The sequence below is a fragment of the Helicoverpa zea genome, chromosome 25, assembly GCF_022581195.2.
Source record: "Helicoverpa zea isolate HzStark_Cry1AcR chromosome 25, ilHelZeax1.1, whole genome shotgun sequence".
NCBI lineage: Eukaryota > Metazoa > Arthropoda > Insecta > Lepidoptera > Noctuidae > Helicoverpa > Helicoverpa zea.
In genome coordinates this window covers 8,977,026-9,002,906 of record NC_061476.1, presented here as the reverse complement: position 1 = coordinate 9,002,906, position 25,881 = coordinate 8,977,026, and the positions used below count along the sequence as shown (strand labels likewise).

Below are 25,881 nucleotides of genomic sequence, written 5' to 3'. Positions count from 1 at the left end.
CATTGCGCTGGTTCACGTAAAATTTTGCATAATTCGCTTATGAAGGTCATGCAAGACTTGTCGTCTGTTTTTTGATTACTCCAAATCTGTACCACTAAAACTGACAAATTGTTCTATAAAACTTTGTCTTCTATGTCCCTGGCTTCCTCTTGAAACTTTACAGCAAAATAAAAACCCCTCACGTCAGAAGTTTAAGCATGAGGCGTCCAAGACAGGTGTCTTACGCTTTATGACCTACACAGACTTCTACACCACTTCTAAAAGAGAAACATGAACAGAACCCACCTTCATTATCGATAGTAAACGGCTGACTCCGGTCCGTCAGTATCTCGTACTTGCAGATGTCTCCATACCGCGGCGTGCAGTCCCTGTCGGTGGCTTCCACACGCAGGATCTCGTCGTAGATGCGTCCCTCGTCTACTGCCTTCACGTAGGCCGCCTCGCTGAACACTGGCGCGAACTCGTTCACGTCTGTCACTGTTATGTGCACCGGTACCCTGGGAATGGAGGTGATGAGGTCTATTATAATTTCACTTGCAGATGCATTTAACAGTAAAAGAGTCCAGGGATGTGCGCGAGGGGTATGGCCACATGCGCGTAACTTCGCTTGAGAGTTAGTTCCAAACCTCGAATAAGTAACTGGCAAATTGACAGCAACATCGAGTCACCACAAAATGTTGGAACTTCATGAACTTCAACGTGCAAAATATGTCTACAAAGTGATTCATTTTTGATTGATTTTTGAGTGAGTCATTTTTATGTCAAACTTACGTGTTTGAATAAGAGCCGTCGCAGCCCACGGCGGCAATATCAAACTTGTAGTTGCGTCGCTTCTCGCAGTTGAGCGGGAATCGCACGCGCAGCCGGGCTTCGTTCTCGTCTATCACCATTATCTGAAACAACACATACATTTGCATATTCATCCATTTTTTCAGGTAAAGTGTAACGAGATTTATACTGACTTGATTTTACTTATATTTCTTAATTTTTTTACATGACATTTATTAGACATTTATGTTAATACTAGCTTCTGCCCGCGACTTCGTACGCGGATCCTGTCCCTTATGCCAGCGACTACGGGGTCAGCAAAATCAAAGATCTGAATAGTCGCAATAGACGTGAACATAGGGATAAAAGTAGTGATTCTAATTAGTCCGCATTTAAGTTGTGTGTGGCAAAAATATTACGTAAAAAAACATTAAATAGATGACAAAGTCGTGGTGACTTAGTGGAATTCGTGGTGGTTTAGTGGGTAGAGAACCAATCTCTTAAGTATGAGCGTGCGTCTTTAATTCCAGGTCTGGCAAGTGCCTGCCAATGCAACTTTTCTAAGTTCGTATGTACTTTCTACGTATATTTTGGATACCAACGACCGTTATTTGGAGGGGATGTTAAACTGTAGGTTCCGACTGTCATTGAACATTCCATTCTTGGCAGTCGTTATGGGTAGTCAGAAGCCAGTAAGTCTTACCAAGGGGTGTTGGGTTGAGCGGGTAACCGGGTTGTGGAGGTCAGATAGGTAGTCGCTCCTTGTAAAACACTGGTACTCAGTTGCATCGTGACTGGAAGTCGACCCTAACATAATTGGGACAAAGGCTCTTGAGATAATAACGACAATAATAATGAGATATAGGCACCGCAGGACATCTGAGGCTGATGACGGGGAGTAGCGACCCCGCGGGGCTATATATACTGAGTTCTCCAGGGAGTGTATACTGTCCCCCATCTCCGGCCGGTCGGAGTGAACCATGACGGGGGTAGGTCTCACGCCTCTGACTTGGCTTGGCCGTCCAGAGTGGAGTCGCTAAAGCAGGATTAGTAGCCCTGCTCGGAGGATAGGTGCCTCATGGTAAGCACAGGGAGCGCGTAATCTGCGTTTAAAGTCCGCCGAGGTATTCTCACCCTTCAGCCGCTCATGTCCCTGTTGCCCTCTTGTTGCTATTCAGTGACTGGTTCCCGGGGGCCCAGTAAGTGAGGTGGCGAGTCTCCACCTGCCGTTTTTACGTTACCTAATACATTGTCATCCACTAACATCCCATCACAATAGCCCAAGTAGTTTTCCTCCATAGTTAGCAATAGTTTAGCACAGAACCGGGGATTGTCTTTTTTTTAACGACGTCCACCGGGGATTGTCCTTGGATTCATTTCAATAGTGTATAAAGGGATAATCGTCGGTTTTGTGTCACCATTTCATTAAAGTTGTCTCAAAAGGACTTCAGCGTGTTGGCTTCGGCCCCACGTTTGCCTCCCAAAAATTCGGAACTCTGTAGTCCCGAGGTCTGGAAGAGACATACAAAATAATAATGAGATATAATGCAACAAAGTTAGAGAGTGGGGGCTCGTGACGCCACGTCTAGGTATGTAAAATTTGTACTAAGCAGTGACTTAACCCGAAAATCAAGCGTTGTTGTATCTTCGTTATTATTTGTTTGTGTGAGAGAGAAAAGAAAAATGCGTCAATAGAGAGTGCTTATCAGATTGAACCACTTTTGCTAAAACGTCATATCTTCATATGCTTCATATAGTCTAGCAGGGCTCCTGGAGTTCCACATCAGGTGTTTTACATCTTCAATTTTTATAAGTCAACAGAGAGTGCTTATCAGATTGAACAACTTTTGCTAAAACGTCATACCTCTATATGCTATAGTCTGGCTGGGCCCTGGAGTTCCACATCAGATGTTTTAGATCTTCAATTTGTATAAGTCAATAGAAAGTGCTTATCAAATTGAACAACTTTTGCTAAAACGTCATACCTGTACATGGTACAGAGAAGCTGGGCTCTTGGGGTTCCACATCAGGTGTTCCAGATCTTAAAATTTATTGTCTCAGCTGAAAATGCTCATCAAATGAAACAATTTTTGCCACGGCACCATAATTGTATCTCCTATAGTTTTATTGGTCTGTTGGAGTTCTGCATCAGGTCTTCAAGTTTCGAAGATAAATTATAGCCTATATGTTGACCAGGCTTAATACTAATACAACAAAGAAAAAATCATTGAAATCCGTTCAGTAGTTCGGAAGATTAGCGTGTACAAACAAACAGACATACAGACATACAGACATACAGACATACAGACAGAATTTTTTTTTTGGATTTGTGCTCCATTACTGTTTCTAAACCCCACCCAATTATTATTTTTTTAATATATTCAATGTACAGACACAGTTTTTTTACAGATTTATTATATGTATAGATTTAAACAATTATACTGTATTATTTGTTCAATTCCAAAGTATGTATTCATTAGATTTCTCAATTTTATTTTTATGATTTATTATTGTATTACATCTTCGAGCCGATGAATTGCGAATGTTATGTACGCCATTATTGTCACATGCATCAGGCCATAAACTAAAAAAGTAGTTTAAGTTATCGAATGTTAAATGTTTGTGATGTGGCAGTACTTTTTTAAATAAATAAATAAATAGATTGTGATTGCTTTAGAGGTATGTTCTATAGTCTGTTTTTTAATCTCGTAGACTAAATTGACACTTGCAAAATGTCAAACTTTCTAATAATTTTGCTAGCTCTGTGGTGCAGTGTTGTACTTACGATACCGGTTCGTTGAATCGTAACTTTTTACAATAAGTCATCCTGAAATAATGGGCTTATCCTTGATGATTACGCATGGCTTTGCGTGGTCAGATATCCCTGGCAGTTTGTAGCACGTCGTACAGCCATGTGTACGTACGTGAATTTTAAATATAAAACTTTGAATGAATATTAAATTCGTCTATTATAGATAAAAAGTTACGATTCAACGAACCGGTATCGTAAGTACAACACTGCACCACAGAGCTAGCAAAATTATTAGAAAGTTTGACATTTTGCAAGTGTCAATTTAGTCTACGAGATTAAAAAACAGACTATAGATATAAATAATAATAACAAACTTTCATCTTCCTAAACCTTCACGCTTGATTATACACTAAAATATGAAGTGAAATCAAATAACTCACAATACAATAACAGGCCTATTATCAGACCTCCAATCTATCCCATCCGGCGTACCAACCTATCAAGTCCAGTCAGCCGGACAAAATAGAAAACTTATCCGGACGCACCGTAATACCCATAAAATATTTGTAGGTATAATGAAAATCATTCCGGTCAGTAATGGACAAAGGTATTGTTATGTTGCCATGGTTACGGGCCGGGACGAGGGTATTTGTATGGTTCCGTGATTAATGCGCGAAATAAATTTTGTTTTGTTTGCGGACGGCGTGAATGTGGTCTACCTGTCGCGTGTTTGTGACGCTATGGAGAATACAACAAGTATAAATATTACGGGAATTGTAGCAGTTCATTAGAATTGAATTACGTTTAAGGGTACCACTCATTACTCCGGCAGTCTTGCTAAAATTCATGTCCTAGTCTTGACTGTGTGCTTGATAAACGACTTGGTAGTTTGTCCGAAGCATGGACTATAAATAAACAAATTCGACAGCTAAAGGGTTCCTAGTTCGTAGAATTTAGTAGGAGTACATTGTTATATTGTTTGATACATTTTGGTCACAAATAAATCAGCTGAGAGGCACAAGGCCAAAGACTTCTATACTAGGTACCTCTAATATAATTAAGAGGAACCTTTTTTTGTTCCGGTGTCAGTGTACAGGCTCGCAAACTTCTAAATCGATTTGAAAAATTCTTACACTCTTGGGAGGCTACACTCTTCCCGTATATTTTAGGCCATATTTTATCCCGTTACAGGTAGTATTTTCCACAGAACGCGGATGAAGCCACGAAAAAACGGCTAGTTTAAGACAAAATAGCACCAATTTGATGGTAATTTCCAGGGTGAATTTCCTGAATAATTCACCAGTGGCTGCTACATGAACTGCAAGGGTCGAGATAAGTTGTAATCCGGTGTCGTCCATCGATTAGCTGTCAGAAGCCGGCTGCAGTGCGGCCGTGCTCGACAGCCGCCGCTAAATCACACAACTTCGCTCGCGTCCAGAACTTCGGCTTTACAATAGACCCCCGTTTAATGCACTGATTTATGTCTTTTGTGTCTTGTTATTGAAACGAGCTGATCGTGGTCATTAGACTGTAGCCGTGCTATAAAAAAAGTTAAATGCGATATCAAAAATGTGTTCCCTAGGAGCAATCTTCACTTGGCGATGTGAAATGTGAGAGATTTTAAAAAGTACTACAAATAGAGGTACAATTTCTATATACGCACATCGCAACCAGCCTACTTTATGAGCATCCAGTAGCCACACAGCCGATATAGGGCAGGATGAGAGCTCTCGATATTCATTAGAATTTGTTGAAAGCTTATCGAGTACGGGCCCTTTATATTTTCTATATTGCTTTTATTAGCTGCGTAAGGACCATCTATGTATTTCGGAGGAGAAAATAAGGAAAAGGAAAGGTCCATTATAATTCAGTGTGTTTCAGAAAGCTGGGTGAAACACTAAGCACTTTGGTACAAAACTTGTAGAACCCCGAATCCTGCAGTCAAACAGGCCAGGTCTCAAACACAGTGGTCCAACACAATAAGGCTATATTACAGCAGTGTTGACGTGTTCCCGAGATCTCGAGTGTTGACACACTGCACACTAGACGCTCTGTTTGTACACTGTGGCATATTTGTGGGCACCAGATGTACTGATATGAATCAAAGGTTGGTTCTATCCGGAGAGCACAAAGTGAAGAATGTGGCAAGAAGATGAGGGTTTGAATAAGTCTATCGAAATACACCCACCTAGGCGAAATAAAGAAAAGGCTCAATTATGGGAAACTCTGCAAAAATGTATATTAACCAATACCAATAAGATATTTGTGAAGCTCAATTTCAAAAGCACAAAATAATTACACTTCCCTTCTTATACATCCGTAAATACCAAAAATACCCCAGAATTTTGTGCCGACCGCGAAGAATTTGCGTCTCAACTTTAGTCGAAGATAATAATTGGGTTTGATAACGTAAACGACGGGATAATATGCCTAAACTTGAGAGATAACTTGGAAATAAAAACAAATGAACTTTGGTTATGAAAACTCAATTATGTGTGACCAATAAAAAAGGAACAAAAGATAGATAGATAGATAGAATATTCTTTATTGGACACCAAAACAAATTTAGACAAGGACATTACAAACAAATACGTGTGAAAAAGATGGTACTAGAAAATATCTAGTATAAAGGCAGCTAAGATAGGTAAGTTTGTAAGCATTTTACAAGGCAGTGTGGAAGTAGACGGTAGAATACAACAAGGAAGCAAGCCTGCAATGTGAAGTTACATTATTGGCTCTTGAAACTCCACCTGCAGCGCTGCCTACCCGGCAATCGCGCCGCCGTGAAACTTTGCAGTATTGTGGTGCAATCTGAAGAAACTTGCAACTCCTCTACATAATAATATGTATGAGTACGTCGTGGTTTACATGACTCCATTTTCTAAGTTTTGTCAGCTTATCAGTTTTGTATGCTAACTTCTTTAATATTGCGGTCCTTTGATTCGGACCCATATAAAAGAATACTGCAATGAAAATTTACGAATACGTAAAAAGCTGTAAAATATGCTGTCCTATTTGAAATCTATTTTATTTACTTTGACTAGGTACTAGAATATATAGCTCAATAATAAACGCGAGCTACCCGCATACGAGCATTTCACAAAACAAGCAATCCTTTATTTAGACGGCGCGGATGAAAAATGAGATTTATAAATATTTAACTAGCTTTCTAGGGGAGACGCTAAATAAACACTAGGAACATTATGTCGGATGAAATTGTATTGCTGCGAGTGGCACGTCTGACACCTGCCACTCCTTATTTAAAGTTACATTTTAAAATCGTGCCCTCTCATTTTTATTTTTGTTTTGAGCAGCGAATTTTACCCAAAATAATAATAAGACGAGGCCTTGTACTGAAAAATAAATGGGCTGGGAAGTGAGCGCTTCGCTTTCGATGGAATAACAAACACTGGGCAACCACTATCGACAAAGTTGTTTGTTGCACAAAAGTCCACTCAGCCAAATCGTTACCATAGCACCTGAAAAAACAAGGCGTGCTTTAAACAGTTCGCAGTCCACCGTACCTGCATTGATGCACTTTATTGCTTGCAATCCCAACTTTTTCCATTTCTAGTTATCGTGTGCTGCACAATAAAACTGGTGCACGCCATACCGACGTTTATTACCGAGGAGAGTTTATATCGCATTGTGTGAGTTACATTGGCGCGCTGAACGTTGCAAATGGGCCTTGTTTACGAGCTGAGCGCGCAATGCTTCTGTTGATTTAGTGTCGAGTCGCGGCGCGTGCGTGCCGTCGGTGGATAGGCGCGTACGCACGTACGAACACGAACATAGCGAACACAAACACCAGACCCGAACATTTGGTTCGTACGTATGGACGGCATATTCGAACACGAACGCAAACATAGTTCGAGTCGAGTTCGCGAACAACAGTCGTGAACTCTATCTTAGTAGCCATGACGGCGCCGTTGTAAGTAGTCGATAGTGAAGTAGCGGAGAATTTTTTGATGTTCGCAGTTTTGTTGCGTAACATTTATTAAAGCTCTTCGAACACCGTCCATACAGAACACACTACAAGGATCGCCGCGAACATGTTTGACGAACAGAGTGTTCGATGTTCGATAGTGGTACGCACGTCCGAACCAAGTTGTTGCATATCATGTAACGCAACAAATTTGTTCGTACGTGCGTACGCGGCTGATGCGTTAATGAGTTTACTGGTATCGCGGTACAAGGGTTAATGTGATGTGCTTGATTTGCAACTCGGGACTATTGCCGTGTGTTTGTGGTAAGCCAGTCTATAGTGACTCGTCTACTTTGACCGAGAGAACATCACTACTATTTACATCCCAAAGTAAATCATCTTTCGTGATTTTGTTTACAAACACAAAATTTCATTCTCTGCAGGACTCAAACCTTCTATGGTACTCAATGCAGTAGATAGTAGCTCAACTGATCACTAAACGAGCGATCATAATTTACTTCACAAAATGCTATTAGGAGGACAAACATGAGTTGCAACTTACGAGTCAGACAACCTCAGGAGACCACTAACACTGATTTACCGAAACACATTGATGGAAACTAATGCCTAAATATTTGTGTGAAGAAGCAAACTTTTCGGCCTGACCTCTACTATTGAGGACTAACTTACGACCTAGTCCGAGTGACCTAATGAGTGAGTGCAGTGTGTGTGAGTTGTACAATGTAAGTTATAAGATTCCGATAAACGATTATGTGAAAGAACGGCATTAGATGAAAGCTAATGCATGGTTCTGGAGCAACCAGACGGTCATCACCAAAATTCAAAAGTATGTCTTGAAGACGAAATTGAATTATACAAAAAAGAAGCTTTTGCTTTGGCGTTGCAATATGATAGTTTCTATTCCAGTAATTTCCAGTACGAGTAGGGCTGCCATCCGTCCGGGTTTCCCCGGATTTGTCCTCGTTTGGAGGCCGTCCGGGGGCCGTCCGGGCGGGGTTTCAAGAAGTGTCCGGGGAAAACCCGGACACTTTTCATGTAAGAAAGCACCTCATTGAATTTAAGTATATGTTAATAGTAAAGGGATTACAAATTAGGTTCGGGGGAAAAATGCGATTTACACCAAATGTCCGGGTTTTTTAAATGTTTGTCCGGGTTTGGCGAAATTCGAAATGGCAGCCCTAAGTACGAGACATCTCAATTCATTTTGAGTCAGAGTATTTTAGATGGTGTTCGTTATAACATGTATGTAAAAGTAGAGGAGTACTAACCTCGAATGGAGCCTCCCCATGGTGCTTGTTGTTGAGGATGAGGAAGGAGCAGAGCGGCCCCCGCGCGCGGATGGGCGGCGTCACCTCCACCAGCGTCTCGTTCTCCTTGATCAGACCGTGGTAGCCCTCCTCAGGCTCCGCCAACTCCAGGTACGGGATGTCTGCAAACAATAGAAATTTCAGAATTAGCTTTATCACACGAATCGTCGGACAAAAGTGCTTTTTAAAAAGATTGATGGCACTAACAAAAGTAACGAAAAATATACAGTCATTTTCATTAACTCCCAACTTTAAACAAGCAAGACCATGATTAATAGTTAAAGCTCACTTTTACAATATTTAATCCTGGCCGTGACATGTAAAAACTTTGTAATGAAAAACTCGTTTCATTATAATCAAGAGGGCTGGCCATTAAATATTCAGTAATAAAATTTAATAAGTTGGTGGAAGGACCAGGGTTTCGGCGTACGGAACAGGCTATAACCGTTAAAGAGGCTATTAGGCTCTCCAGCGAAGAGGGACCCGCAGATTTTAATGAAATAGCCTCTGCCTCACAATCCGATGCAGTGTAAAGCCGGGCTGGAGACACTGACGACCCATTTTTGGGACGATCCCGGGTAATGTCCGCCTGTGATAAGGATGTCATTTAAATCCATGAGGCGGATCAGTATCGTTGCCTGCATGCATGCGAACCTATACAGTGTGTTTAGACGTTAGGGAACATTGTTGATTTTTATAAAGGTGGTTTTTCTTCTGATGACTTGGTTTTGTTAGAATTTAACGTCGCTTTGCTTACTCTTATAAATTCTACTAGTAGTATTTCCACAACAACAGAGCATAAATCCCGACACACAACACGTAAACAAATCGAACAATGCGGTCCAATACAAATAAAAATACGCTCGTAAAACGCTGACCCGCTGACACTTGACGCTGCGTTTACGACAACAGCGTGCATAATCTAGCTGGAATCGTACGAGAAGGTCCAGGATCGCAGGATGGCACACAGCAGCAGGGATCGCTGGGCCTCGTTACAGGCGCGTTACGTTCGCCCGCCGCAGGCAATTTGTGCCACATTGGTCGCGTGATCCAGCGATCAAACGCGAATGCCACGACTTTTCCTGTTATTCTTGCGTTTTGTTTGAATAATGGAAATTTTTCCCAGTTTTACGGCCCGAAGGGTTGAGACGGTGGCAATTGTTTGTGTTACAGAAATGTGACTCAAATTCGGGTTGCTGTGCAAATATGTGCTGGGTAAGCAAAAATTCGGGTCTAAAGGTCGTGATTTCTTTTGTGACTTTCTAAAGATCAGGTATTTAGGGCAGCTCTGTTTGCGATCCTAACAAGAGTTGAGTAAATACCGAAAAACAAAAAGATTACAAGGCAACCAAAGTTGCTATAAGACAAGTTTGCTGAATTTCAAGTGGTCTTGAATTCATGTGCTCCAGCGGCATCTCTTGGCATAAAATCTGTTTACATCAACAAAACAAACATTTGATAGGGAAGACATTGTATCTGAATCGCTAGCATTTCTCATCGTGTGCCAAAAAGAGTCTTGACCTACCTACAATATTTCACTAGACTTTGGTGGAAAAACTCGAGTGCTCGTTATTCCGAAATAAGGTGGTTTAAGAGCTACTTCGTTAGCGTATTAGAATTCATTAATAAGTCTTAACGAGGATCTTGCGGGAGTAGAAAAATTGCCTATTTAACGAATATTAACGTCGGCTTATCGGCTGAAGTCCGCTGTAAATTATGTCAGTCTTTGAATTGGGTTTGCCTAAATGTAGCACCGCAAAACACGAAAAACAAAATTGTAATCTAATTTTCTATAATATAATAGCTTTAATATTTTACAATTGCAGAGACATTGCGTCCCTTGAGTAAGGGTAAGTTAAAAAGTGTAAGTCTAAGAAATAAAACGATGTAAAGAACCATATAAGTTTTAATTGGGTGCTAAGAAAGTCCGCAATGCACCGTGTTTGCTTCAACATATAAATAGTATCCATAGCACCCACTACGGTTAAATTATAACTGCGCAGGAAGATAGCAATTTCCATGTTCTGGATTTTTCTTCGAACCGAGATTAGCTGAAACTTTCCTCTTATTAAACAAGTGGTCATATTTCGCCACAACATTTAAATTACTGTCGGAACCAACACTTGCAGGAAAATGGGAGAAAATTTTCATTTTACAATTCGTTCATAGAATACAAAAACTCATTCGGAATCGACATTGAGTACTTAACATGTAAACTGCGCACTTTAACAAAAAAGCTTAAAATTTTCTACTACATTAATTAAAAAGGGGTCATTACGTGAAACGAGAGGTAATTTCGTGCGCAAAAAAGAAGTTGGATTTTTTTTTTTTTTTTGCCTAGTTAGGTAGTCAGTCATGCTACAGACCTTATTTGGTATTCACAGGCGGTGTCGCTGCGGTCCCGGCCTTCGTGTGAAAGTGGCCTAACTTACAACCCAGATACGTGAATTATTACGTCCAAGTTAAGATATTTATTTCACACGTAAATCTTTTGTTTTGGCTTAATATTTGGTTTGCGTGTAAACGGAGGACATCAAGTTTTGTCCGGGAAATGTGTACGAAGGTAATCATAATTAGAAAGAACATTGTTAATTGAGTAGGCGAGTAGCGGTGTACTGAAATAACACGGGGAGGAACATTAATAATTTCTACATAATGTGAGCATCATGCTTTAAGAATTGTAAATGTTTATATCTTATCATGGCATTTATGTAACAGTCTCCTGTTCCGCCAATCTATACTCTTTACTAATATTTTAAGAGGAAAACTTTCGTTTGTTTCTTTGTTTGGTTGTAATGGATAAACTCAAAAACTACTGGACCGATTTTAAACATTCTTTCACCATTAGAAAGCTATATTATCTGCGAGTAACACAGGCTATATTTTATCCCGGTGCGGACAGTAGCCCCCACGGGACGCGGGTGAAAACTTCCTATCTTCGAGGTCGCTCGCAGTCGGTTCGCTCTGACGAGGGTTCCTCTGAGTGGTGTGATCTTGCTGCGGGTGTTCCTCAAGGCGGCGTTCTCTCTCCTCTACTTTTCTCCGTTTTTATTAACGCCATCACAAAGTCACTAACTTCACATTACCATCTCTATGCAGACGATTTGCAGCTTTATCAACATTGTAATCTTGAGGAGCTTCCTAGGACAATTGATGCCATCAATAATGATCTTGACAACATAAGTCAGTGGGCTAAGAGCTTTGGACTTTTAGTCAACCCTTCTAAATCTCAAGCTATCATTATTGGTGGCAGATATTTTCTAAATAGGTTGCAATCTCCTCCGCCGCTCTTGTACGATAATGTTACTATAACTTACTCTTCGCACGTCAAAAACCTGGGTGTGCTAATGGACAGTCACTTGTCTTGGGGTAAACACATTGCGGAAGTAAGCAGGAGAGTATTTTGCACGTTTCAGTCTCTCAAACGGCTCCAAAAGTTCCTGCCTTTTTCAACAAAAATTACTCTCGCTCAGTCGCTTCTTCTCCCACTTTTAGATTATGCTGATGTCTGTTTCCTTGATGCGACTGAGGAACTTCTAGATAAGCTCGAACGTCTGCAGAATCTGTGCATCCGCTTCATTTTCGGGCTCAGGAAGTACGACCACGTGTCGGAATTTCGAAGTCGGTTGAAGTGGTTGCCTATTCGGCGGCGTCGAGATGCTCACATTCTTTCTTTTCTCTTCTCTCTTCTCTACAATCCTCGCTCACCAAGATATCTTCGGGAACGTTTTGAGTTTCTTGTTCCGAGAGGCAAACCTTGTCGCACTTCCTCATCTCTCCTTCTTCGTGTCCCTTCCCACACTACGAGCCGCTATGATGGATCGTTCACTGTTCGTGCTGTGAGACTGTGGAATTCCCTTCCACATTCGATACGCGAAAGCCCATCGTTGGGTGCATTCAAGAGACGAGTAAAAGAATACTATTTATCGACATGAATGACATTTATATTTGTATGTATATATATATATATATTGTTAGATATGAATCCTCCTTGCTACCAACCTGGCCTGACCGGGCTGGTATAGAAGAAGAAGTTATGACGGATAGAAGGATGACGGACGTTGAAGATGTCACATCGTGATCTTATAATTAATTATCGATATTGTATTTGCTATTCAAAGTTACCTTCTGCTAAATCCTTTGTAAGAAATAAACCTTACCAGGTTAAATGTTTATAGACGTGTGTTATTCATTTTCAAGTACCACTTCTGATCTGACCTCTAAGATCAGAAGTGGGATCGCCACGCGTTCTTTACCCTTTGCCATCTGAATCCAATAATTATTTATTTTGTTCATGAAATTACACGTCAACTGTAAGTAAGTCTTATTTCTTACACTCGAGAGTATTCTGAAGAAAAAGTATGAACTAGTTATAGTTCCGATACCGTTGCGATTCTATGAATGATCCTCATGTGCTGTGAAACAACCACGATATAACCGACAGCACATTGGAAGCACAACATCAACATTATGGCAAAGAACTGGTCAAAGTCTTGACTAGAAATTGCGAGAGAGGAAAAGTGACAGCTGCTGTGTCTTGTTTGTAAAACAAAAAGCGATCGAATGCTGGAGATACTGAAGATAGTCCACCAGCTGGAACAGCCTCAGCTCGATCTTACGAAGATTCCTTTCAGCAGCAGATTTGTGTTTTAGAGTGAACCTCTTCTCTTGGATTTCTTTTTCAGGATGTGTAAAGCACTGAAGCTCGAAGAAAGTGGCCCTGAAAAGCCATGTTGAAGTCACAAGTTACACATTTATGACCATCTATCCGATGTTTAGATTATGAATGTATCTAATACGTGAGCTGGGAACATGTATCCTGTCTGTCGAGTGGAGCAGCTCATCAAGCTATCGCGAGGCCGCTCATATGCTTCGTGTGGACCTGATCTGACCTCTAAGAATATATATATTTTATATGTATTATGTTTATGTATTGTGTAGTTTTACTACATATATATGTTTAGTATATTGTTATTTGATATTTTTGCTTAGTTTTCAATGTTTGTTGTGCACTTTTTAATCTACCCTACCACTATCAAATCTCTCCATGGCTTTAAGGTTGGCTGTAAGAGAACCCAATTCTGGGTTAAGCTCGCCATTGTACATAAACTGTCTTTATTATTTTTATTATGTATTGTTAAGTGTGCAATAAAGAATAAGAATAAGAATATCGGAAAACGGCTAGTATTATATATGTATCTATATTAGGCTAAGAATATATTTAAACATATAAACAGTAAATCTTGTGACCTTTTCCAAAGAAATGTTTAGTTTACTAACTTAAGTACAAGTTGAAAATTTGTCCTGTTTGTATAAATGCTGAAATGATACATTAAATATTTTATAAATACTTTGTTTGTTCCAGAGAAGTAAAACAAAATCCTTTCAATACCGTACATAAACGTTTACGACTAAAACAAACAAGAACAATTTACAATAAAATAATAACACAAACACTGAAACATAAATTCTGACATTTGTCGGTAAACATACTGCTCGAAATAGGAGTTGTCGTAAAAAGAAATGACACGTGTAGTGTTCGCGTCAAATGGACTCGCTAAATACCGGGGTGACATACATTCGGAGGGTAGGCGGAGTGTGGAAAACGAACGGCCTTTGTACTGGCCGTGCAACGTGCTCGCGAGGACAAAAAGTTTAGAATTGTCCCACGGTGGGCGCCAATAGTAACCAGTGCGGGTATTATTGAATGTTTGCCGTTTCTAAAGATTTGTTGACTTTGTTTAAAATATTGTATTTTTAAACGAGATGCGCAATACAGTATAGAATACGCTTGGACCTTTAAAACACTATAAGTCCACGACTTTGTGCAAATGACCTTGTATGTTAGTGTAAAACAGTTTGGTATCTACATCACAATGGAATGGACACGTTTATTACTCACCTCTGGGACTAATGCATATAGAGGTATGGACGTTTGTATGTATGCACAGTAAGCAACGCGTGAAAACAAATTGACTATAAGCGATTGCGGCTCGGCCAGTGTGTTGCACAAATGTTGCAATGATGGCCCACGGTGCCTAAACCAACACTGACGTCGATGCATCACAGCATCATCGTATATTCGTATGTATAACCTCTCTATACACGAAATGCACGGTAAATATGGCCATAATAAGCCTATTACCCAAGCAAAAAGCTAATTAAAAAGAAATCAAAATCACACGAGCAATTTATAACAAACGCTGACTTCCAACAACATCCGAACAGACGCGGAAGGCGATCATTTATTTCAATTACTCATTCACGTGAAGGGAGCATAAAAAACCCTTTTTGGCGTACGCGAGGATCGGAAACCCACGACCATTAATCTTGGCGCCATATTTCAGTCAGGGTCGTACATAATGTGACAATTACGGCGTCTGGATTTGAATAACAACCCTGTAGAGCCTCTGAAGTTCCCGATAGAGTTCCAAGCACCCGCCGATCCTGGGAGAATAGGTCATAAATGCAGATACGCCGCAAAGGACCATAAAATCGACGCTAAATTATTTAAAAGGCTGAAAAGTGGGTAGTATGGTCTTGTATGGGTGCTCGGCGGTTTGGTCGGTTTGGAAAGCGGTAGAGTGGTAAAGATTTTTATTGTTACGCCGGGCCGTTAAACTTTATGGACTTTAAATTCAGAGATTATGCCAAATATGGAAACATTCACGTGTACCTTCGTAGTTCATTCATGTCTACAAGATTTTATGGTAACTGATCCTAATAAAGAATGCAAAGAATAGAAAATATCACTTTTCCCGCATCCAAAGCCAATATGCAAAGATACAATAACCTTTCTATGACGTCATGAAACAGCCACAAAACGAGGGTCACCATTGAACACTTTAGCACCCGAGCGCGCAAGATAAGGTAAATAGAGACCCTTCGATATAATGAGTTTATGAGAAACACCTACAAAAGTTGCATATTTTACAGCATCACGACATGGCAGGACTCATCAGTATCACTTAGTTTGTTGAGACGCAGACCCTAAAGTTCTGAGCGGTGGGATTTGGGGGATTATAAACTATGGCCCCTGCTGCTGGAACAATTGATGTGCTTTGTTGCCAGACATTTTGAGTAAAAAATGTAATTTATGTTTCGTAAGGGGCTTGTGAATTAGTTTAAATTATGATTGCTCTAAGGCTTTTTTTTGAGTTCATTTCTGCAATGTGTTCGGGTATACTAAGTTTACAGTCATTCTATGGGCACAACTATTGATCTCATAAGCACTAATGCAATGTCTTAATTCAACGGCCACAAATTCTGCACTACAAACTTCCCTAGTAAGTCAATGGCTGTAACAGTTTAAATCAGAATCAGCAACTTGTGCACTATAACGTAACATCGTGACATACATTATGCATGGCAAGCAGCATGTTCTTCAAGCCATGTAGTATTGATTCCAGTCCTGACGAGACCACCACCTGTCTCCCTCTTACCCCTTCACTTGCGATCTGCGTGACAAGGACAGGCGAAGAGGTCGCTCGAAGGCTCTCGAAGCAGAAAGAAAGTCTGGTTACGACGGAATTACTGTGTAACGACACTGTCAGTGCGAGTTCAAGTATTTCGCGTCACTTTGAAGTTAAATCGAGTGAGCAGATTGCTACTTAAATACGTTTGGCCAAAATCTGAAAGCGAACATTTTTGTTTGTCTACAATTTTCGAGGGTTATTATGCTTTCAATTTGCACGTTACACATAAAAGTGGAGATAAATCTTCCAGCATTTAGTTAAGTGAATCAATGGCTGTAGTGAGTAAACACTCGAGCACGATAGTGCGGTAACTTATCGGAAATATTACTTCATAAATCTTATGTTTCCGCGGAAGCGGGAACTGAATCGAATGTTTTGTTCAGAGTTCTCACACATACACAGCTAATTGTAATTTATGTGAAAAACTTAATACTCTGGTAGATTGATTAACTTGATATTAACTACCTACAGTTGATAATAGTAAAGATCATTAACTTAGAGGCATTGAATTATCTTAATTAATTGAAGATAACCGAGATAACATTACCCGTGGAATCCTTGATGTGCTTCAACCGAGAGATTATCACTTAATGTTAATACACAGTCGTATGTCAAACGTCTGATACTGCTGTCCTTGACAGGTGACACTGCTTCACTATACATTAATTAGCTGATATTATCTTGATCCTATTAGCTGAACAGTTCATAAAGTTCAAAGCCCTCAGTACATTCTCAAACGAACCATTCTTGTGGCAATAAAAGAAACTAGCACATTTTATAGCCTAACTCTAAATAATACTATTATCTTTGCGAGTGGAATGGCCATTTCCAGCAGAAAATAGATTTCCAAGCGCTTAGGAGTACCCAAGACTACACGTATTAAGTACATAGTTTGTAGCAGCGAGCAATCCTAGCCGGCCAGTGATTGGTCCACGGGTCCCCGAGGTGAGGTACCAGGTACCTACTGTACCACTCCCGGTACACAACTCAATAACGACGGACGTACTAAGGACCAATTCACTTCACCTTCAGTTCTCTTCGCAGTGAATTTTTAAAACGACTCAGCTCACACGGCGTTTGAAATAGCATAGCCCGAGGCTAGACTCGTATTTACAAAGAATTTTCTACTCTACTCCGTTTGCGCAGAGTTCTGTTTCAATTGGAGGGTATTTCTAGATTTTTAGCTCAAGATCTCGAATTGTTGTGTTTTTTATAACGGTCTCGCATAAGTCTTATAGTTTATTGTGTGGATTGTATTATGGAAGGTATCATGGTCCTGAGACTTTTGTTAAGCTAGAAATAGTTAATATTTTAGTGCTGGGAATATACCACTGGGTACAGAAAAATTAATGAGCCTGTACAAAAACTCATTTCACTACCCCTGGCCCCTGGGCCAACATTTACTTCTGCAACATAAGTTTAAGAAACCGCTGAATAACTCACACTTATGCAAACTTATATTACTTCTACTTTGTAGTAAAAGATTACCTCACACTCTACAAGTTAAACTAATCTTAAACTTCCGTCCTAACTCCTACACGGGCGATGTCGTAAACTCATCTGGTCCTAAGGACTAACGCGTAGAAGACCTAATTACAAACGCCTAACCTAATTATAGCCGTAATTTTGCCGCTCCTAACATTTAAATCCAGGGTCTAATAGTTGTAGCTCACACGTGTCTAGTGGGGGTGAGAAAATCACTAACGGAGGTGCCATAACGGAAAATCGCCTGTGAAAGTAGTGCGCCAAAATGCGGGTGAAAGGGAGACGAAAAACGCTACTGTTGTCACCCGAATTCGCTTTCTGTGGACCCGACCATTTTTTGTAGTACCAAAAATCGTTGACAGATGTCCCAAAGAACCCGAACGCCGCGATAGTTCACTCGGAACTGATCGTTTTGGTCATGCCCACCGTACGAATTTGACCTAAAAGAAGGCGCCTGACCTACCCGCATTTTGGCAACTCCGCTCATCTTTCCTTACTCCATGGGTCTATTAGTCAAGGTCTCATATGTCGAAGACCAGTTTGCGTACAAAGCCATCACGTGCCTTTGTAAAAAGGTTCCCGTAGAAGCCGTAAAGGTGTCACAGTGACGGACAGTGTGATGTTATAGCCGCGATAATGCACCGGGATAACGGCAGAGACGTGTCTCGCTTGACGAGCAGCTTCCACACGTGACTAGTGCTCGAGCCAGTACATTACTAGCTCGCACTAGCTACTAGCTGGTGCTACTGGCCTGCTTTATGTCGCTGGTGAGGCCACTGCAATGTTAGCCGTTTAGTGTCTAGTTTACAGTTATTTTCTGCTCTGCTACTGGCAATGTGGGTGACATTTACTGCACTTTCTATAGGAATATGTAATTTAAGCGGTGTTTAAATGTACTAGCAAGTAAATTATTCATTGTATTACCTTTATGTTTATCCTGAAATCCAATATACGTTCGCCTAATCGTTTCCCAAATCTCGCAAGTACCACAAAAGCGCTAGTGTCACTCGCCTGAACAAACATGACGTCACTATTGTCGTGCGAACGCGGCCTAAGAGAGGCTCATTTGGCAAATGGGAGTTGCGCCTACCCACATCTCACACATACATCTCGATGCTGAGACGTTTCGGATTACTTTCGGTAATAATTCATAACCCAAGTTTTGTTCAAATTTTGCAGACACTTCTAATGTGTTTTGGGACAAATTCCTTCCGTTTTGTATGTATGTGTGTGTGTTTGAGGACGTGATAGCGATTTTCCTTGTTCAGTAATGTAATTTGGCATTTTTCGTTTACACGTTTCCTAGTACCCTGATTTACAACAGCATTAAGGAATAAATGGTTGGAAAAATAATGCCCTCAAATTGTTTACTAAACAAAGTTAAGGTCACCGGGCGACAACTAAACGAAAAACCGAAAAACATATTTTGATTTTAGAAGTTAGAAGTCACTAAAAATTCACTTTATAAAGCTGTAAACAAGAAGAGCCAATTTAAATTCTGGTTTACATCGATTTTAAGTAAAACAGGAACGAAATTGGCAAGCGAATACCTAACCTCTAACCTAAGATGTACCTGGCTTGTTACATCGTTGTTATGATATAGAAGATGATGATAGATTTAAAAGAAAATTGGAAATGGAAACTGGAGCAGTAATAACGAAAAAAGTATTATAAGACCGGTCTTAGGAAAACGAAAGACAGAAAAGTTGAAACTGAATAATCAGCTTTTTACGAATAAAATGTAAAATTGCAGGCAAGGAATTAATCATTTTACGCAGTAAACTTTTTGAAAGCCTAAAAACAACACTGGTGAAATATTGTTCCTCAATTGCACCTAGTTAGATTGCAAAGCCGACTCCAACATAGTTGACTGACCCACTCAACTGTAACTGCGACAATTTCACAAATTCTATTATAATAAGAACTCAATATCGGCAGATATTCATAATCTCCCTTATCGATCCTTCCGTCTGAGTAAGTCTATCATTAAGTAAGTGCTGGATGCAGCTGCCTAACTTCCTACCCGGGTAGAGATAAACCAATTCCGTTTGCAACCGCCCTGGTTACCGGCCTGTTTCAACGGTAGTTGGGTTCTTGGTTAAATAAAACCACTATGATTGATTACACCGTAAAAGTTAATTATGGTCTCGTTACAAAAAACTTTAGGTATATGGACGATTTTCTTACACGTGAAAAACGCTATAAAACTTTTATAGTAAGTCCATCAGTATTTATTATTAAATGACCTCTGACTTTTAGAGTAGATTTCAACTGAAGCCCACATCAATAATGTTTGTCATTCAGAGCTAACATTAACACTTCCATTTAGATTGAAACATTGCGTGGGAGCCATTACTTAATGAATTTTTACAGGACGGCTATTTTTTACTTTTGTTCACTTTCCTCTTCAGCATTATGGATATTTGTTTTCCCGTTTTTCGGAAAAATAATATTAATGGAATTTTACTTCGCAGAAATTATTTTTAGCTCAACGTTTTTGCGTATCACAATAATCGACTGCCACAATTTTTCCGTTTTTAAATATAAATGTTAACAAGCATTTCATAACCGCAAAAAGAAAGGAGTTTATCAACAAGAAAACAATTTGTATAAATTAACAATATATACCCAAGAAACTAATTTCCAATGCAAACTTTATAAAAGCAACTGCCTCTGCCTCACAAGGCAGACAACATAAATAAGGCAGAGGCACACTGAGCGAGGCACGTCTCGAGCGAACGTTAGCCGATCAAACATTAAAGATATCGGTTATCGACCACCGACTACACTGCCGCAAACCTATTACTTGTATACTGCTGCTTGTCTATACTCCTGAGAGTATTTTGAAGGTCCTAGAGCTTAAGCGTCAATGCACTTTTTTTTTAGATAGGACATCATCAAATGACTCCTCTCGCTGTTGGTGCAGCTGACTAAAACCCATCATGTTCCTTCTGAGGCCTTTTGTGTGCCAGGGCCGCGGTAACTCTTACGTTCAATCCCCGCAGCCTCGGCAGGCTTAAGCTCTAGTGGGCCTCACTGATGTACATTTACATGTCACTTTTGAGACTATTGTGAAGGTTCCACAGTTTCTTGAGTCTCAAGTGTAAGTACTTGAGACGATAGACGACGATGAGTAAAGACTTACATAAATAAGTTTTGCTACCTAAGATCTGAATGAAAGTGCATAGCTTTCAGAGCACGAAGTTGGAATTAGACATACAAAGGACTGTACTTAAAAGACCCACCGTACTTATTTCCTTCAAGAAGAAACCTAATTTACGTAAGTCCTTTCGTTTGAAAAACTTCAGAGAAACTGAGGACCATAGTTTTTCCCAGCACTCGTTTTTTGCAGTTCTGGTTTAATTGTAGGATACTCAGTTCTTGCTTAGTTGAAATACTTGGCTTTTAAAGAAACTAATTGAAGTGTTTCTTAAAAATCATTCGTTTACTCTGATGATCCTTATTTACATAACCTACAGACCTTAGCCTTTTTCATCTTATCTACGCGATTAAAGTAGATCAGTATCGAAAAAGTATCAATTTCAAACACTAAGATCCTCATTAAAAAAGTATTGAGTATAATGAAAGTAACAAAAAGTAGTTCTCAAGATCTTAAACTTCTTGTCGAAAGAGGTTCATTTGTCTAACACAAGACCATTAGGGACACAATATTCCTAGCTTCTAAAGATCTCCATACAGAGCTATCTATAAACCAAAATTAATTCCAGCCCCATTAGCCGACACGCACACAAACAATGGCGGCCACCACTACATTGTATTCCGTGCGTGGTGCTACGTATGACAAATTACTGAATAATTGCTAGACCTCTGATTACTTACATAGACTATACCACAGAGTATGGAGGTAATGGATGAGGCAATGATCAGGGATGAGTTAGTTGTTGTGGAGGACAATACTAAACAGAGTTTCCAGAACTGTATTATAACATCTTTTCTTTTGAAAGCTCGATCGACAATCTACAATTTTTCATTTCAACATCTCGTAGATCGTACATTATTATTAACAAAAAATAATGTTTATTAACTTTAACTTTTACAATGTGCTTACAAAATTGTACAAGTTACCCCTAGTTACTTAGTTACTCTTATCTAGCTTTCATCAGAGATCAAAGAAAAGATACCATACTTAATACAGATACCATAATGGAAACTCTGTTTAGTATTGTCCTCCTGACAGAATGAAGTCCCGAGTATCCTATCAATTCGGATTAGAAGACTTGGAAGTCCTACGTATCACTTCTCCATGTAGTAACTATTCCATGTCACAAAATCGATATTTCTCGAATATAGTAGATCACAAGATGGCTTTCAGCTCCACTCCCGATTACTGAAACAGTCGCCAAGATGCGAGGGAAGGGTATTAATACGAGCTCAGTTTATATTGTTAATTGACATGTGAAATCTGTTACATTGACGGGAAACCATTGTGCAGGTATAAGCAGTCATCGCTTTGAATTGTGCCTATTGAAGTAGCTTCATTGTTTGCTGTGAAGGGATTATGTTATAATTAACGAAATAATGGAGTTAAGATGCATGTACTCTCGTACCTAGCAAGCTACTTAATATTGCTCATTTATTTGTAGCATTGAGTAAAAATATTGTTCTGGCAACATGATGGATTGAAAACAACCAAACCAGTTCATATAACAATTAAAACTAACTAAATAACTTTCATTAAAATATGGTCTAATTTCTGTCTGTATAACGAAGTTATCACAACATGCAATTATAACCTTTTAAAAACTACACAGAATGCAGCAGTATTTTCCTTTGTGCAGTTCGCAATTTGCGCACATTTGCATCCTGCGAGCAACCCTCGGCTCTGATAAGCACTAATATCTAGCGAAATGGACACCATACCGAAGCATAGAACCAAAAGGACCACTTCGATGCAAAACTAATCCTATTATGTGTACGATGATTTACTGGTGTTTGTGTGGATCGTGACCCAAACAGATAATGAAAACAAATCAAATGCCCGTTTATTTAAAGCTGGCTGAAAAACAGCACTTTTCGAACGTCAGAGTTACATGAGACAGTGACAAAAACACCCACCCTTCACCACTTCTTATGTGTTATTACTGGGAAGATGAGACTAGTCTAAATGATCACTACATTGCATCAAAATTGAGCATACTTTGTCAACTATAACAGTCACTAGATTCTACTAAAGCTAAGCTAATTTACAGGCATTAAAATTAGGAATGGACTTCTGATCTCAACTAGCACACGAAACTCAAAGCGCTTATATAACAGATCCTCCTGAAATGAAGGCAGGACTAAAACAGAGATCACTAATGTATTGTGTGGTTTCATGATAGCAGTTCTGTGGGTATCAGTGCAGCATAGTGGACTTTCATTATCATAATTTTAGTGCAAGTGAATTTATGGATGGTTTTAATACCATGTGGTGGTTATACAGGTACCGAGCTTATCTATTCGATTATCCTTATGTGGGTTATTTCTTCCTCTAGTTATGGTACTGGTACCACTATGTTCTATGCAAATAAATGCTTCTTTCTTTCTTTCTACATCTACAGTTGTTATTATCATGCTGTTCTTATGGTGGTTGCACTGAGGGGGAAGCACAATTATAATTGCTTTAATAGTAAAACAATGGTCCTTTGATATGGAGTCAATTGACAATAGACTTTGGTGAAATAAAAATAAATATTGCCCTAAATCAGCGAGAAATACCTATGTAGAGTGGAATTCTGTGACACTATTTAAGTACAAACAGCTTGTAACTAAAATAAACACATTAGAGTAAACAGAAGTAACTCTATATTCCCTCACGGGTCGTTACAGTTATCTACAAAAATGGATCACTTCTGAGCCGCGGACAATGAACTGGTGGACTAATTAGTACATTTTAATACAGTCTCTACGTTCAGTAAGGTATTCTACGGTTCATAAGGCTTCTGTGGAGATAATATACTAGTAAAAGAGAATAAAATGGACGATCCAAAGTTGCAAGCACCTGCATGTTTAATGCGTAAAATCTTTCCATACACAACACATTTCTCTGGTATACCGCTAACTGGCAACAAATTTAAACTTATCCCAACTTGGCCATTGAAGTCATAAAGTTATGACGCGAGTGCCTGCAACAGGAAAAACTTGGCGAGCTCGCCAAACTTGCCAAGTTTTGGTGCACGCTAGTTAGAAAACTTGGCAGCCACTGCGCTTGACATGTCGCTGCCGTGCAAGACGCGAGACTACATTTTTGGGAGTTTGTTTACATATTTCTCAAAAATGTTATTGAGACAAGCGTAGTTTAATGCGAGTATGGTGGAGTTTATTTTTCGTTTTGAGTTGAATTAGGTTAAGTAGTTTAAGGAACTAGTTTTTGATATAGATGTAAGAAGCAGCTGACTCTTTCATATTTTTATTCAGATTTCAGAATACTGAAAAAAAAACAATGACGCACGTATGTTGTAAGGTAAACAAATCGTTGTTTTGCATGTACGAAAGTTCAATAACCTCAACATTTCATTATTTTGAACACAAATCCGAATTGAAAAGAAGTTAATTTTTGAATCCTTATCACTTGATTAAAACAGTTTAATTAACGATCTGTAATTAATAACAAATCGTTTCAATTTGAAATTCACGCCAATTTAAAATATCAAATTAGCGCGAGCTTGCGTAACTATCAATTTATTCAATTAAACGTGCGAAATTAAATATATTCTCGTACTAATTATAATCGCATCAGAAATGTCCTTATTCCTTATTCTTCTTCTAATGTCCTTATTCTTAACAGGTACCTATACTCATAATATTCACGTAGTAAGTGTTTAAAACCGTATCAAAATTCACTATCCTAGACAATATTGATATAATTAGTGATAATACAATTACAATATCCGAAGTAGAAAATTTAAAAACGTGGATATCATCTGTTAAATATAAAAATGACCTTTGTATTTTACACTTAAATATTAGATCTTTAAAAAAGAATTTTCACGAACTAACTGTTACTTTACATGATAATTTAAAATATATCGACATAATAATAGTTACCGAACCAAACATTAATTATTCTATGATAAACTTATATAAAATTAAAGGATTTAATATCCATAGTGTTACAAGAACGGGGCGAACCGGGGGCGGCGTACTAGTTTATTCGCGCGAAACTTTGAAAGCACGATTAAATGATATCGAATGTATACAAAATATGAAATCGGCAGAGTGTGTTTCCATTGCACTCGACAGCGAGAGTGATCCGATTTATTTGCTATGTATTTACCGACCACCAAAAATTAACAAACAAGATAAAACTAGACAATTTCTCGAAGAATTACGTAAAGTATTAGAAAATTTACCAATAAAGAATAATTTAATTATATGTGGAGATATAAATATAAACTTATTAAAAAGTCAAGACTGCCGGGTAATGGAATATGAAACATTGTTAGCCGAATTTGGTTTAATTAAATGCATAAATAAAATAACACGTAAAGAAATTATGAAAGGAAATGTAGTCGAATCATGCCTAGACCATATATATATTAGAGCACCTTCAGCACAAATTAATTCCGCGGTCATACGTCAAAAAATATCGGATCACTTTCTCGTGTCTGCCGCAGTGCAGTGGAACCGCACCACACAAAATAGCGTGCGAGCTGGCAACAGCGCATCGCGCGGACGCGGGCCATCAGCTGACGATCGGAGCGGGAGAAATATGCCTACCGCGAGTTGTCGCCGTGTTCTTGATAATAAGTTGGTTCGAGAGCGATTATTGAGTACTGACTTTAAAGCATTGCTGTCTATCGAATGTCCAATTGAATTGTATAACTCGCTTAAGCAGCTATTTATTGAGATCTACAATGATTGCTATAAAACTGTAAACGTTAGTGTAAGCTCTAGAAATAAAAGTTGGGTTACGGATTATTTAAAAGATTTAATAAAGGAGAGAGATAGACTGTTCAAGGTTTGGTGCAATGACCCAAAGAATATGATAAAAAGATTAGAATATACCAAATATAGAAACAAATGTTTTAAAACCGTAACTAAATGTAGCAACGAATACGATAAACAAAGTATTATTAATTGTAACAAAAATATTAAAAAGATATGGGATAGAATAAATATATTATTAGGAAATAGCAAGCAATCTCT

At 39.1% G+C, this 25,881-nt stretch overlaps 1 protein-coding gene across 1 annotated transcript in view; it reads right to left on the bottom strand.

Moving 5' to 3' along the window:
- The window catches only part of LOC124642571 (calsyntenin-1), a 185,833-nt gene that overhangs the window by 13,567 nt on the left and 146,385 nt on the right, over positions 1 to 25,881 (bottom strand). Inside the window, exons 2-4 of the mRNA XM_047181013.1 lie at positions 8,735 to 8,895; positions 772 to 893; positions 286 to 497 (exon numbers count right to left, since the gene is read on the bottom strand). Coding sequence (XP_047036969.1) covers positions 286 to 497; positions 772 to 893; positions 8,735 to 8,895 — 495 coding nt within the window. The remainder of the gene's footprint in view (positions 1 to 285; positions 498 to 771; positions 894 to 8,734; positions 8,896 to 25,881) is intronic.